General features: G+C 57.1%; 2 protein-coding genes across 5 annotated transcripts in view; one reads left to right on the forward strand and one right to left on the reverse strand.

Moving 5' to 3' along the window:
- Positions 1-2,364: 2,364 nt before the first annotated feature.
- Armc6 (armadillo repeat containing 6) lies at positions 2,365-13,624 on the reverse strand. Of its 3 annotated transcripts, none has more exons than XM_023707182.1 (8): positions 13,542-13,624; positions 8,440-8,566; positions 7,694-7,776; positions 6,501-7,074; positions 4,135-4,280; positions 3,719-3,850; positions 3,295-3,432; positions 2,365-2,977 (listed from the first exon to the last, which is right to left on the reverse strand). In XM_023707182.1, the coding sequence occupies exons 2-8, from the start codon at positions 8,558-8,560 to the stop codon at positions 2,765-2,767; spliced, it is 1,407 nt and encodes a 468-aa protein (XP_023562950.1). In that variant the 5' UTR covers positions 8,561-8,566; positions 13,542-13,624; the 3' UTR covers positions 2,365-2,764. The 3 variants fall into 3 exon arrangements, with proteins under 3 accessions (XP_023562950.1, XP_023562952.1, XP_023562951.1); XM_023707184.1 differs by lacking the exon at positions 13,542-13,624 and adding an exon at positions 13,236-13,530; XM_023707183.1 differs by lacking the exon at positions 13,542-13,624 and adding an exon at positions 8,796-8,830.
- A 3-nt stretch (positions 13,625-13,627) lies between these two features.
- Positions 13,628-14,020, forward strand: part of Sugp2 (SURP and G-patch domain containing 2) — a 22,551-nt gene continuing 22,158 nt past the window's right edge. For both annotated transcript variants that reach the window (XM_023707179.1, XM_023707181.1), the window contains exon 1: positions 13,628-13,715. The gene's annotated coding sequence lies outside the window, so the exon portion shown is untranslated. The remainder of the gene's footprint in view (positions 13,716-14,020) is intronic.

The following is a 14,020-nucleotide window of genomic DNA, read 5'->3' on the forward strand; positions in this document are numbered from 1 at the left end:
AGAAGGAGAAGGAGAAGGAGAAGGAGAAGGAGAAGGAGAAGGAGAAGGAGAAGGAGAAGGAGAAGGAGAAGGAGAAGGAGAAGGAGAAGGAGAAGAAGAAGGAGAAGAAGAAGGAGAAGAAGAAGAAGAAGAAGAAGAAGAAAAATTCTATTTTCAGACAGGATCTCCCTGAGTTGCTCAGCTGGTCTTACATTTGCGGTCCTCCTGTCTCAGCTTCCTGAGTAGCTAGGATCGGGCAGAGGGGCATGGCTGCACCTGGCTTCCGGCTCATTTTCTTGCTGGCCTCCTCACCTTCAGCACCTGACTGCAGCTCTCTGCCTCGGTTTCCCAGTATCTCCCAGGGCAGCATGAATGGAACAGATGAAATGATTTCCAAGGGTTTGCCCCACAATAAGCACCAGTACACACTGGCCTGGGTCCCTTATCTTCTCCAGGCCTGCAACCCGTCCTGTCCACAGTGCTGTGGGACATGGGCCAGCTATGGGGTGAGGCTGCTGACCAAAGAGGAAGGTGTCTGTGTCACAGGGGCCCCAGCTCTCCGCACCCCCTCCCAGGCCTTGGAGGGAGGTAAAGCTCCTGAAAGGCCCTTCAGGGTCCCCAGGACAGTGCCAAGTAAGGCAGGGGTCAGGCAGTGCTTTAGTCCTGGCTCCCTCTGAGGATGATGCCAAGGGCTGGCTGGGCTCCGGCCCCTGTCCACTTGTCAGTAGGCAGGTGACAGTGAAGCTTGGTGCCACCTTCTCATAACAGCAGGCAGTGCCCTTGGCGACAGCTGGGCTGCCCCAGACCCAGGGTTTCTGTGGGCTTGGCCTGGGCAGTGCAGCCGCTGTGCTTCCCGATTTCCTCAGCCACTTGGGGATCCCAGCAAGTACTGGACATCACGGCTGGGGGCAGGCGCAGGCTCGAAGGCAGAAGGCCAGAAAGTCATAGGGCCAAGGTGAAGGGAGTGAGGCTGGCAGGAGAGCGGGGTGGAGGAGGTCCAGTTGGGTTCAATCCCTGGTGGCTTGTGTTCAAATGAAAAGCCAAGGCCACAGATTGGAGGTGACCAGAATCACGTGGCCAGGGCCATGGGAACCAAGTTCTGCTGAGCCCAGCAGGGCCCAGGGGCTCAGAGCCCCATCCAGGCTCTGCATGGCACCCTCAGCGAACAAACGCCCTGGAGCTACTGCCTGGAAGCACTGGCTCAGGGCCAGGGAGGACGTAAGGCTGTGGGTGAGGGGGTAACAACACAGATGGGAAAGCAGGGTAGTGGGTGCAAGCTCAAGGGTGGCAGGGGCAGCACAAACAGGAGTCATGGCCCAAGTGACCTCCCAGGGGTTGGAAGTCAAGAGACTGGGCACCTGGGGTGATGTGGTGGGGCTCTCTTAGGGAAGGGGGTGCCAGGTCAAGGGCCCGGCTTGTGCAAAGGTCCTGGGGTAGATCAATGGCCAGCATGTGTTGGGCAGAACCATTAGTTTTTATGGACAAGGCCATGAGGTCGGATCCTAGACTCGGGCATGGGTTTTGTGGCCCACCCTGTGGGACAGAGGATCAAGTGTCCAAAGGCCAGCCAAGTCACGCCTGTGGGGGAGTCAGAAGTCAGCACTGGGTGAGCTCCTGCAAGGTGGGGGGCAGCAGGATTCCTGGATGAGGGTCCTAAAACACCCCCCCCCCCGTGAGCTGCCAGAGCCTTCCCTGCTGCGAGGCTCAGTGGGGCATGTCTAGGAGACACAGCCAGGGTGCTCCACCCCACTGTGGGCAGAGCCGCTCTGATGGAAATCAAGAGTGTCCCATGAAGGATCTATCTCCTGAGGTCAGGGAGGAGGCACTTGGATCAAGGGCAGCCTCCTCCCCGGAGGCAGGCGGGGCCATCAAGAGGCCAGTCCCAAGGCTCAGACCAAGCAGGCCACACGGTACACCAGCTGCCCAACAGCCACACTGTGACCTCCGAGCGTGACTTCAGGGCAGGTGAACAGAGGACTGCAGTGCCACAGCTGCCTGGGGACCCCTAGAACACTTGGAATGGTGGGTGGGCTTTGGGGTCCTGGGTGATAGTATCTTACAGTGGGGAAACTGAGGCCCAGAGCAGAGTGCTAAAGCCACCCAGCAGGACCATGACAATCGGGGCCATGCAGGGCAGTACCTGGGGAGACAGGTGGCAGTGCACTCAGAGGGCTTTGTCACCCATTCCTGATTTAGTGGATCAAAACTGAGGTCCAAAGAGGTCATGTTCCTTGCTCACGGCCTGAGGTGGGGTGTCTGCCGAGCCCTCCTGGCCCCCAATGTCTCCCAGGGACTGGGCACTGCACACCCCTGGCTGCTTTCCGTGGACCTTACCCTCCCTTGCCCCATGAGGCTCATCAGAGCCAGGAAGAACCCCTTCCAGTGTCCAGAGACGACCTTTATTATCAGACATTGTGCCGCTTTGAGAGGAGCCAGGCACTGGAGACCCATGTACAGGTGAGAAACCCAGAGCAGGTCCCAGGGGCCCATGGCAGCAGTGCCAGGAACTGAGCCAGAGGCTGCCAAGTGCCAGGAGTCGGGCGGGTGATGTGGCTTTGCCCCTGAGAAATGCTCAGACGGGCTCTGCGACACCAGAGGGGCAGCACAGTGATGTCCCACCCAGTTGTCGGGGCCCAGGGAGGGGGGCCCTGCACTAGGCCATTTAACGCCTCCCCTCCAGTGCCTGCCCGTAATGTGCTCATGGCAATGACAGAACAATGGGGCAGGGAGGTGAGTGCTCCCAAGTCACGTGACTCCACCAGACTACAGCCACCCCAGGCTGGGGTCACGGTGCCAGGTCACCCTTCTGGCCGGTCCACAGCTCCCGGAGCTCAACGTGGCAGCCCAGGTCCCGCAAGGCAGCCTTGGCCACATCCTCGCAGTCCTGGTGGGCCGCCCGCGCCTGCGTGATGAGCACCTCGGCGCCCAGGTCCAGGATGGGCTTGGAGAAGGCCTGGCTCCTGGACACCAGGTTGCGGATGAGCATGCAGGCCTGTTTCTGCAGAAAGGGGGTATGAGCCGACAGCAGGCAGGGCTTGGGCCGGGGTCCCCTCTGCCCCTAAGACTGGGGTGCAACTTGGTGGCAAAGTGCTTGCGTGGCTTGCACGAGAACCTGGGTTCCAGCCCCCGCCCCAGAACATGAGAAAGGAAAAAACCATGAGTAAACAGAAAGAAAAGGGGATAGGAAAGGGACCATGCTGGGGAGGGCAGAGCATGTTTCAGGAGATGGGAAGGGTGGAGGCCCTGTGGCCCCGAGCATAGAGGGACAGGGACAGGGACAAGGAGGGGCTTTTCCAGCTGTGCCCTGAGGCCCACCTGCACGCCCGCCTCCTGAGGGTGTGTCTTCATGGCTCGCAGGGCCGCCAGGGCACCACCACCCTCCACGATGACCCGGCTATTCTCCGGCTTGCGCAGCGCCAGCACGCACAGGGCTGCACAGCTCTGCTCGCACACCTGCAGGCAGCACAAGAGCCTGGGCACCCGGACCCAAGACACTCCAGGGGCTCTGTGGCTCCCACGGGGCCTCCGGCCACTTGTGCAAGACAGCACATAACAGAAGAGCACTGACACAGCTCTGGGGGGCGCAAGGGACCAGACCCACGGGAACTTCCAGGGGTGTGGGCAGTCATCCAAGGCCCCCAGGGCCAGCCCAGAGCCCAGCCACCTTACTGCTGCAGCCTGGGGCCTCACGCAGATGGTAGCCCTGGCTGGGGCCCTGCATTGCCCACCCTGCAGGTACCTGGGGGCTGGCCAGGTGTTGGGCCATGGCAGCCACGATAGCCTCCGTCCCACCGGCACGGACAATGGCATCTTTCACATCATCATTGCCCGCGATGGCCCGCAAGGCACTTAGCACCTGCTTCACAAGGTCCTGTGTAGGGGTGAGGCCCAGTCACCCGGACACCTACACACCCTGCCTGGCTCTGGGGACACTGCGGGGCCAGTTTGGCCCAGGTGCATGCTGGGCTTGGGGCCCTGGCTGGGACAACAGTTACTCCCTCTACTGTCCCCCCCCCACCGCTCCCCATCCTCTAGGAAATGGGTGCAGAGGACACTGAGGGGCTGTGTATTTGGCTCCAGCAAGGGGTGGCTGGTTGGAACCTAGAGGGACAGGAGCCTTCATGAGTCAGGAGAATGGGAACCGGCGGGCCCCACCTGGTGGTCATTGCAGCTGGCCAGCTGGGTCACCAGGACGTCAAGGCCCCCAAGGTCCACCACCTCCTGGCAGAACTCATTGCGCACGGCCAAGCGGGCCAGGGTGCTGCAGAGCTCACCCAGGACCCCTGGGTGGTCTGAGAAGGCTGTGGGAGACAGCGGTGCAGTCAGTATGGTGTCAGGGACTAGGGACTCATGTGGCCGAGCCTGCAGCACCCCCTGCTGGTGGCTGCAGGAGCCAAGAGGCTGTGCCCTCCCCGGCTCCCACCTCACAGCAAATGAAGTCCGGACCAAATCTAAGCCAAACCAGAATAGTGCCACAGGCCCAGACCAAGCCTAAGCCAAACCAGAATAGTGCTACAGGCCAACAGTGGAGATTAGTTTTTTGGACTGTGCAGTGGGAACTTTTCCCAAGTGCAACCAGCAGCCACAGGGGGGCACAGGGACTGAGACTGACTTGGGCACATGGGTCAGCTGTGCTGGCACACAGGTCATGCCCTGCAGAGGTCAGTGACAGGTAGTGTCACCTGGCAGGGCTCAGCCCTCCTGGGGCTCAGGATGTACAGTGGTGTGTTCTGCAGACAGGCTACAGCTGCCTTTTGCAGGGAGGGCGCTACTGCCGGGGATGGAACCTGCCGCCTTGCACATGCTAGAAGGCACTTTCACTGAGGAAGCCACACCGCAGCCCTTGTAAAATATATTATTTTGAGACACGGTCTCACAAAGTCATCCTCAGCTGGGAGCACAGGGCGTGTCACGGCGGAGGGGGATCGGCCTCTCCAGCCAGCTGAAGGCCTTAGGAAGGAAATGAAGGCGCCGCTGCTCATCGACTCCAACCTCAGCCACACATGCTCGGCTGCTCCGGAGCTGAGGCTGGAGAATCACAAACTGTGAGCCAGGTTGGGTAACGCAGGAAATGTATTTCAAAACAAAATGTTAGGGGCCAGGGATTTAGCTCTGGCACAGCACCTGCCTTGCAAGCACAGATCATGAGTTCAATTCCCAGTACTAATAAATAAATAAATAAATAGGGCTCAGGAGATAGCTCAGCAGCATAAGAGCCTTCCTGGCAAGCTCAAAGTCCTGAGTTCAATCCCTGGTACCAAAATAGCTAAAACATTAGCCAGGTGCAGTGGTGCACGCCTGTAAGAGCAGCTACTTAGGAGGCTGAGGAAGGAGGATGGCAAATTCAAGGGCAATCCAGGCAACTCAGCAAGCCCTTATCTCAAAATAAAGGACTACAAGAGGGCTAGGGCGCAGCTCAGAGGTGGAGCGCTCGCCTAGTACGTGTGAGGCGCTAGGTGCCATCCCCCATATGGCCAGGAAAAGAAGGAAGGCTTCATAGAAAGACACACTTGCTACCAGTCTGCCTCTCTGGTAGAAGCCTGACTAATTTCAGCTGCTATAAATAAGCAGGAAAGATGCAAACTACTTAGAAAAGCAGCCTGACTTTGCAGATGGTCAGGACTTGTTTTGATTCTCTCCAGAGGTGTGGAGGGGAAACTGAGGCAGGCCGCCTCCCGCCAGATGGCCAGGGCCTGGCCCTGGAGCAGAGCCAGAGGACAGAAACTGCTTCTCCCTGCAGCAGCAGGGAGCGAGGCTGTCAAGCCTGTTCTGAGAGGAGTGGAGGCAGGGACAGCAGAGGTCAGAAGCCAGTGACCACCTGTGACAGCTCTCTGTGGTCATCCTGGAGCCAGGAATATAAAGCGCATGAGGGCTTATGGCCCAGTACAAGCAAACACAGTGTGGGTTTAGAGGCACATATGCTAGCGTGCATACCATGCTGAGACCTGAACCAGGGTGAGCTACATTCCATTTACGTTCTGGCAGGGAACCTCAAAGTTGCCCATGTTGGTCTCAAACTTGGGATCCTCCTGCCTCAGCCTCCCAGAGTGCTGGGAGGACGACATGTGTGGACCACCATGCCTGGCTCCTTTTGGTTTCTCCATGGGCCTGGGGCTGGGGCCCTGGGCATTGTCCACGCGGCACAACATTCCATCCCGGAGCTCTGTTCCTAGGCTATCACCCAAGAACCACCTGGAGCCACCATGGTAGCCACCAGTAGAGTCCTGTGCCAGGCTGCAGCTCCTGGCCAGTGAGTGCTGGCCTGGAAGTCCTCCAGAGCAGCAGGGGCACGCACCGCCTCCTGTCCACCCGCCACGTGGGCAGAACCAAGTTCTGGGAGACAACACCTACAGCCCAAGCCCCAATGCTGTGCATGGGGAGCCGATTCTCTGTGCGGTTCAGAGAGAGAGCCCCAGCCTTACACATGCTCCCTGAGGGCTGCACCCTACCCGCTTACACTGCCCTGGCCACAGCTGGTGCACAGCCCCAATCTTGCTGGCTCTTGTGGCTGTCGCTCCTACCTTTGGCTGCGTTGATAAGGACCTTTAAGCCTTGATTTTCCTGTACGATCATCTTGGCATGGTCATGAGCACGGCCGAAGGGCACACGGATGTCGTCGTCGAAGGTCATGACGCGCAGGGCCCCACAGGCCTCCCTGACCACGTCGGTGTGGCGGCCGTGCCGGGCGATGGCGCCTGTCAGCAGGGGCAGCACTCCAGCCTTCACCAGGGCCTGCCGGTTCTGTTCATGCTTCAGGGAGGCATGGCGCACGCAGCGGATCCCAGCACAGGTCAGGGCAGCCTCTTCAGTGTTCTGAGCCAGTGTGGCCACCAGCAGCTGCAGGCCTTCGGCATCCAGGAGGTCAGGCTGGCCATCGGTGAGTGCTGCCAGGGCACCAAGGGCCTGCAGCAGGAGGCCCTGATCGCCCGCGGCTGCCAGCTTGCAGGCGGCCAGGATGGCAGGGTAGGCCCCCTTCTGGGCCGCCAGGAAGCGGCAGGCCCTGTCCTCACAGCATTGCTCGCAGATGCGGGCCAGGTGGGCTGACACCTCCCGGGGATGCGAGCCAGCCACGGCCTCCTGCAAGTCATCCAGGGCCTAGAGAAGGGGACAGCCTTAGTATTGAGCTGCACTCCCACCCCTTTTTAATTTTTTGTTTTGAAATAGGGCCTCACAAGGTTGTAAAATTGCCCAGGCGAGACCTAAACTTGCAGTCCTCCTGCCTCAGCCTCCTAAAGTGCTGGGGTTATGGGCATGCACAAGTGCACCAAGTTCCAGTAGGTATCTTCACCTTACTTGCAAAAGATAGAAGAAATGGACAAGAAAGAAACAGTTTTCAGGCTTCTGCAAGGCAAGACATGGCAGGATACTGGCAAGGAAAAATAAGCTCCGGCTTTTGTGCCTGGGCTCAGCCTCCCCAGCACCAGCCTTGAGGGTGGAAGCAAATGCATGCTGCCACCAAGTGTGGCGGCGCTGGCTTCATGAGGGGCAGCCTCACGTGGTGTTTCTCATGCAGATGTGCGTCCCTGTACCCCTCTCTCGGGGAAGCAAGAGACACCACTCACCATGGTGACAACCAGCACAGAGCACCCGGTCTTGGCACAGGGTCCCACCCACCTTAGACATGAAGCTGGCCCCAGCTGGCTGGGCACCCTGGGAGGACAAGGATCACTCTCCACCTCCTTCCCCCCGCCCCCCAAGGGGGCTCCCACCCTACCTGCCCCACAGCATGTGTGGGCCCCAGGGCCCCATCAGCAGAGGCCTTGGCTGCCACCTTCACAATGGTGCTCAGATCCACGCCTGCAAGGAGATGGAGACATGGGAACCCAGCTGCCATGCTACCCTCTGGGCCCCCTCAGAGCCCCACCCCATGTTCTTTCTGCTGGGGTTGCTCCACTCCAGGGTTCTCAGAGTCTTACCAGCTCTCAAGTCTGTATCCCTTGTGCCCAGTCCAGCCAGCAAGACACAGTGGCAGAGGGACTGTGGCAAAGTGAGCTGTGTCCCCACATGCTGTGCCTGGGCAATGAGGTGACACCCATGGCCTCCCTGGAACTCCTGTCCCTCTGGTCCCATGGCAGCCCACAAGAGGCTGGGCTCCCCTCAGAGGCTGTACCCCAACTCCCTCCTGTCTGGGCTCCTCCCTTGTGGAGCAAGCAGGAAAGGGCATTTGTCGCCAGCCACCCGCCCTGGGCTCTGCTGAGGTAGGCATCTCCAGAATCCCCATGCTGCTGCCAACAGCCCCCACCATGCTCTCCATGGGCACCCATCCCACAGCTGGAGACCCCCTTTGAGACTCTTTGCCTAAGCCGGGCTGTGGGGAGGCAGAGAAGCAGGCAGCATTGTTTCCTGAGCCCAGGGCCCAGCAGGCATCAGAATCAGTGTTGGAGTGGGGTGACAGGGGCCCGGGGAGAGCGGCCTGCACTGCTCTCGGACCCCTGGCCTAGGACCAGCCCACTGCCTGACCTTGCAACTCAAACTGCTCCACAGCCTCCTTCACGGCCTCCTCTGGCCCCATCTCGAACTCCTCCATGTTCTCGCACACCGCCGCATCAAAGGTCTCTTGGGTGATGTGTCGGGAGGCCATCTGAGCCTGTAGCCGAGAAGGTGACAGACGCCTTGGTGGGACAGGCAGCAGCACTGGGCCAGCTGGGGGGATGCGACACACCGGGCCCCACCACCTAGGACATGCAGCATCTAGAGCCCAGGAGGGGTGGCCTGATGTGCGCCGGCCTCCCGGAGTGCCAAGAGGACAGCACACATGCCATGGTCCCAGCCCAGTCACTACTTTATCCAAGAAAAAGTAGTGTGGTGGTACATGCCTGTCGTCCCAACACTTGAGGCTGAGGCAGGACGATCACTGCGAGTCTGAGGCCAGCTTGTGCTACAAACTGGGTCTAGACCAGCCTGAACTGCAAAGCAATACCCTGTCACAAAAAAACAAAACAAGAACTGCTTCGCCCAAGGAAGTCCAATTGTCCAACTGAGGATGCACTGTATGTCTTCATAAAGAAAAAAAAATCAGTGCCATACACTCAGAGGCTGACACAAGAGGACTGCACATTAGCACAGATGCTGGGCAACTAGTGGGACCCTGCCTCAAAACGAAGACTAAAGGGGACTACAAAGGCCAGGGACAGAGCTCAGCATGGGCTGCAGTGCCCAGGGCTGCAAAGCAGACATGAGCAGGACAGTGGCCGCCCGGTGCACGTCGGCTCCAACCTCCTTCCTTCCGAGTCCACATGTGTGATGAGCACATGGCCGCTGTGCCCATGTGGTGACCAGGAGGCGGCCCTTCAGTGTGATTCCCACACGGCCTTGCCCTAGGAAACCTACCCTAGACCCCTTCTTTTTTTTTTTTTCCCTTGTATTTTTAGGGAAGAGTCTACGAGGGTGTTCAGGGCAGGCCTGGGGATCAAACCCCTGGCCCCTGTGCCTGTTGCCTGCTTACAGGCACTTTATTTATTTTTTTATTTTATTTTATTATTATTATTATTATTATTATATTATTTTTTTCAGCTGTTTAATCTGCTGAGCTATTTGGCTGGCCCTTCCTAGACCCTTTCAACAAACTTACAAAATAAGTTTTCTAAAAACTATATTTCTGCCACAAAGAAAAACACATTCCCCAGAGGGCCAGCATGTGCCATCCACACGCACACCGTGTGAGACCTGCACGCGCGGCTCGCACCAAGCTCCCTGCGGCAAGAGGGCGCCCGTGACTGCACCAGGGCTCTGCGCGGGTGCTGCCCGTCGCAAAGCAACCATCGGCCACCAGCGCTGCGCCTGTCTGAACACGGGAGGCCCCGCTGGCTCCCCAGCTGCCCTCCCGGATGGCCATGAGCTCTGACACTCCATCTCCAGATCCAGATCGATGTGAGCTTCTGCGTTGCTCCGTCATGCTCTAGGGGTGCCGGCCTCAGGGAAGAAAGACCCTCCACTGTGGGCACCATCTCCAGCTCCCACCTGTGCCATGCATGAGCTCCTTTCTGTCTTTTTGTGAATCTAAGAAGTGCTCAATAAATCACTGCATTCAGCAGATTGCTTTACTCTTCAGATCTTTGCCTGGCAGGTGTGCCACCTCCCTCTGGCTCCCCCAAGGCCCAGGGTGGCCTAACTCAGAGAGCCTTTTGACCTCCAGACTGGCTTCTGTATCCATTAGTGACAAAAACACTACTTGGTGTTTTATTTGGACAGGGTCTCCCTATGTAATTCAGACTGGCCTTGAACTCACTATGCAGCCCAAGCTGGCTCTGAACTCATGTGGATCTTCCTGTCTCAGCCTCCCAAGTGGCACCACACCTGGCTGCAAAGCACTGCTATGCTGGCAAATTGTTCAGTCAAACCATCTTTGGTGGAGCACCATCCACCTTTTGACTGAGATGTACCCTGCGGGGAGTCTAAGCTGCACATGAAAAGCTTGCTGGTGTTCAGTGGGAAATGGTGCTAGGCATGTTCCTCTGGAATCGGCTTGTGCTAGTTCACAGGTGGGGCTTCTGGGAGCCGACTGGATAAGAGGCCTCTATATCCACCAATCCCCAAAACTCCCCAGCTGGTGCAGGTAGGAGGCAGGCCCACGGGGGCTGGGAAGTACCGGGGGCCCTTCTCTCTTCCAGGCCGGCAGCGCTGAGCCCTTTCCTCCAGTAACCCCTCCCACTGGCTGTTTGCACACTGCAGCCACGTCCAGCCCTGGAACACTGAGCCCAAATTACCCTCTCCTCCCCAAGCTGCAGCATCAGGCATTCTGTCCTAGCAAGGAGAAAGTGATTGAGACATATGCACAGAACAAAACATACATAATGTATGTTAACCATTAAGTAAACGTCAACAAGGATGGAGGAAAGGTTCCAGAACTCCTAAATACTGAACTAGAAACATAAACACAAACTCATGATGTTTTTTTGTTTTTGTTTTTGTTTTTTTGCTCTAAATGCCCTAAGGGGTGGTTTGGCTGGCTGGAGTGTTGTGGGGATCGAACTACAGCAACCTGAGGCTGACAGCTTTGTGGAAGCAGCCACTTAAACAACTGAGCTAAGGCCAGGCCCCCTATGATGTATTTTTTTGTAAGCAAAACAAACCCAATGTTCTAGTAACTAAAAACGCCACAATCATGTCACAGCCCTCCTAATAACCTCAGCATGTATTTAAAAAGAGCCTGCTCTATTCCACAGCACAAATGAATTTTTTTTTTTTTTTCAAAGTCAGGGTTTTACCAAGTCACTAAATTGCTCAAGCTGGGCTTGAATTTGAGATCCTCCTGCCTCATCCGCTCAGAGAGGTGCAATTATAAGTAAGTGTGGAGCACTGTGTTTGGCTACAGATGAAATCTGACAGGAAACTCGCCTCTGATACAACATTATTGCTGTTACTCCTATTGCTATTATTGTTTGGAATGGGAAGGGAAACTTAGGCCCCATATGAGGCAAGTGTTCTCCCACTGAGCTATACTTTCTTTTTTTTTTTTTTTTTTAATTTTATTTATTTATGCGTGTGTGTGTGTGTGTGTGTGGCCAGCTCAGCCCACCAGGGGGCGGGGCTGGCTGGCATGTGGTGCTGGGGGATTGAACCGTGGTCCCTGTGCTTTGCTTAGCTTGTTCTAAGTAGGTGCTTTAGACCACTGAGCCATCTCACCAGCCCCTGAGCTATACTTTCTATGATACTATTTTCTGGTGGTTTTGGAGTTTTTTCTTTGTATTTAGGACAGGGTCTACAGGGTCTCACTGCATAGATCAGACTCGCTGTGATCCTCCTGTTTACAGCCTCCCAACTGCTGCAATTACAGGGGTGCGCCACACCCAGTCTCAATTGGTCTCAGCACATCCCTGGGGGCAGGGCCCGCATGGCAGGCCTGGGGATCAAACTCCTGGCCCCTGAATCTGCCTAAGCAGGAGCTTTAATCTGCTGAACTATTTGGCCAGCCCTATGATACTATTTTCTAATATGTAGTCCATGATCTGCTTTCTCAATTATACAAATATTGTTTTTAAGAACATTTGTTTCTCTCTCTGAATGATTTGGGTTTGGTTTTTTTTCTCTCTCTCTTTTTTTCCTTGGTACTGGGAATTGAACTCAGGACCTCGCACTTGCCAGGCAGGCACTGTGCCACTGAGCTACATCCCTGGCCCCTGGCTTTTTTTTCTCTTGTCCATCCTAAAATCACACATCACACAAAAAGTCTGTGTGTGGGGGTACAGAGGAGGTGGCTATGACAGTGGTATGGGAACCTGGCACAAGCCCCAGGGTCATTTTAGGCCATATGGAAAATGGGCATTCTGGCCCACACATTTGTCTGGGGGAGGTAGCAGAGGATGTGAACGTGCCATCTGTGTCCCTGGGGTGGCAGGGGTGGCCCTGTGGGTCTCAGGCCTTCAGGGATGAGGCAGGGTGACCTACTAGGACCCTACAGAGCACTGGAAAGAGGATCTGCCTAGAGGTGCTGCTTAATAAATACCTGTGCCTTACTCTGTGCTGAAGAAGCCAATTGGCCAGCAGATTTCTGGGGGGCACAGGGCATCAGACTCCCCATCTGTCAGAGCCAGGAGAGCAGGGAGCCCGGGAAGGGACACTAAGTATTTCTGAGGCCAAAGGTGAAAAAGGCAGGGATGCTGTTTCAGAGACCTCCGCAGTGTTGGCCAGCAGGGCTCTGGACTCAGGGCACACCCCACTGGAGCCTAGCGAGGTCCCACTGACTGTACGGGGCCTGGCCACAGGCATGTCACACTTTCCAGCCTCAGTCCTCTGCAGGGCTCTCCAGGCTGGCCACTCACGATCCTGCCCCCGCAGCCTCACCTGCCACTTCTGCGCTTCCCTCCTCCCTTCATGAGGCAAGGGAGGCCACCGTCACCTCGGGCATCTGCTCAGAACCCTGCAGTGGGTTCCCACTGCCCTCTAGCCTCCTTACTAGCACCCTCTTTCTCATCCTTGCTAGCTGCCCAAGGAACAAACTTCAATAGCTTTCTTCTTTTTTTGCGGAACCGGGGATCGAACTCAGGCCCTTGTGCTTGCCAGGCAAGCGCTTATTCTACTGAGGCATCTCCCCGGCCCTCAAAAATCTTTCTGATTCCAGCTACCTGAGGCTGAGGCCGGAGGGGCCCAAGCTTCAGGCCAACCTAAGCAATTTAGCAAGACCTTGTCAAAAAAAAAAAAAAAAAAAAAAAAAAAAAAAAAAAAAAAAAACACCGAAATTACAGATGTAGCTCAAGCACTGCGCCCCAGGGTCCCCTCGCCAGAACTGCAAAACCAAGCAAAACAACAAAACAAACCTGAAAGCAACCCCATCACTCTTCATTATTATCTGCAAAGCATCCTGTGCCTATAGTGACTTGGTTCACTTATTTTTCCTCCTGTCCGCTTTAGCTTCCTTGCTTCTATGGCGTAGGGCGGTACCCCATGAATAAATAAAATGAATGAAAAGCAGGCCTAAGTGGGGGGATTTGGACCCAGGGACTTGTTATTCTTTCCTTTCCCCAAACCAAGTCCCCTAGAACCATGCCGCATCACCTGCCCTTCCCCACAGCGCCCACTCCCTACTCAGCGCGCGACTGGGATCCGTCGCCGCCGACTCTCACCCTGTTGTCGCAGCCACGTGGGGAAAGGGTGGGGCGCGCAGCTGTCACCCGCCGCCCTGCCTCTGTCCCCTTCCGGCCGCCGTACGCGAGCACGCGCAATGGGGCGGCAACGCCTCCGCCGCCGTTAGCCAGGCAGGTCGCACCCGGAGTAACCAACGGTGACCGCAACTGCAGGTAAAGCCAAGAGCTGCACACTAGCGAGGCGCCTCTGCTGCCTTTTCTGGGCCGTTCGCCGTCGTCATTGACCTCGGAGGGGAAGTTTTCCGCCTTAGGGAGCGTCCCCGCGAGGCAGCGGGCAGCACGCCTGCGCAGGGGGCGAGGCCACGGCGGTGTGCGTCTGCGCACAAGGGCTCGGCCGCGTCCTGCGCCTGCGCGGCGCAGTGCTGCGGAGACCGTTGGCTCATTTACATATCCCCGCCCCGCGCGGCCGCGGGTGAGGAGCCTCGAGCGGCGGCAGCGGCGGCGGCGGGGGCGGCGGC

This window comes from Octodon degus, unplaced genomic scaffold (assembly GCF_000260255.1).
Source record: "Octodon degus isolate 3935 unplaced genomic scaffold, OctDeg1.0 scaffold00282, whole genome shotgun sequence".
Lineage (NCBI taxonomy): Eukaryota > Metazoa > Chordata > Mammalia > Rodentia > Octodontidae > Octodon > Octodon degus.

Bases quoted from the DNA above. Each gene is read 5' to 3' on its own strand.
- Armc6 (XM_023707182.1), bottom strand. From the start codon at position 8,560: ATGGCCTCCCGACACATCACCCAAGAGACCTTTGATGCGGCGGTGTGC. The intron at 4,281-6,500 runs GTAGGAGCGACA...TGTCTCCCACAG, and splicing joins CCTTATCAACGCAGCCAAAG to CCTTCTCAGACCACCCAGGG. The intron at 2,978-3,294 runs GTGGGCCTCAGG...CCCTTTCTGCAG, and splicing joins CTCAGGAGGCGGGCGTGCAG to AAACAGGCCTGCATGCTCAT.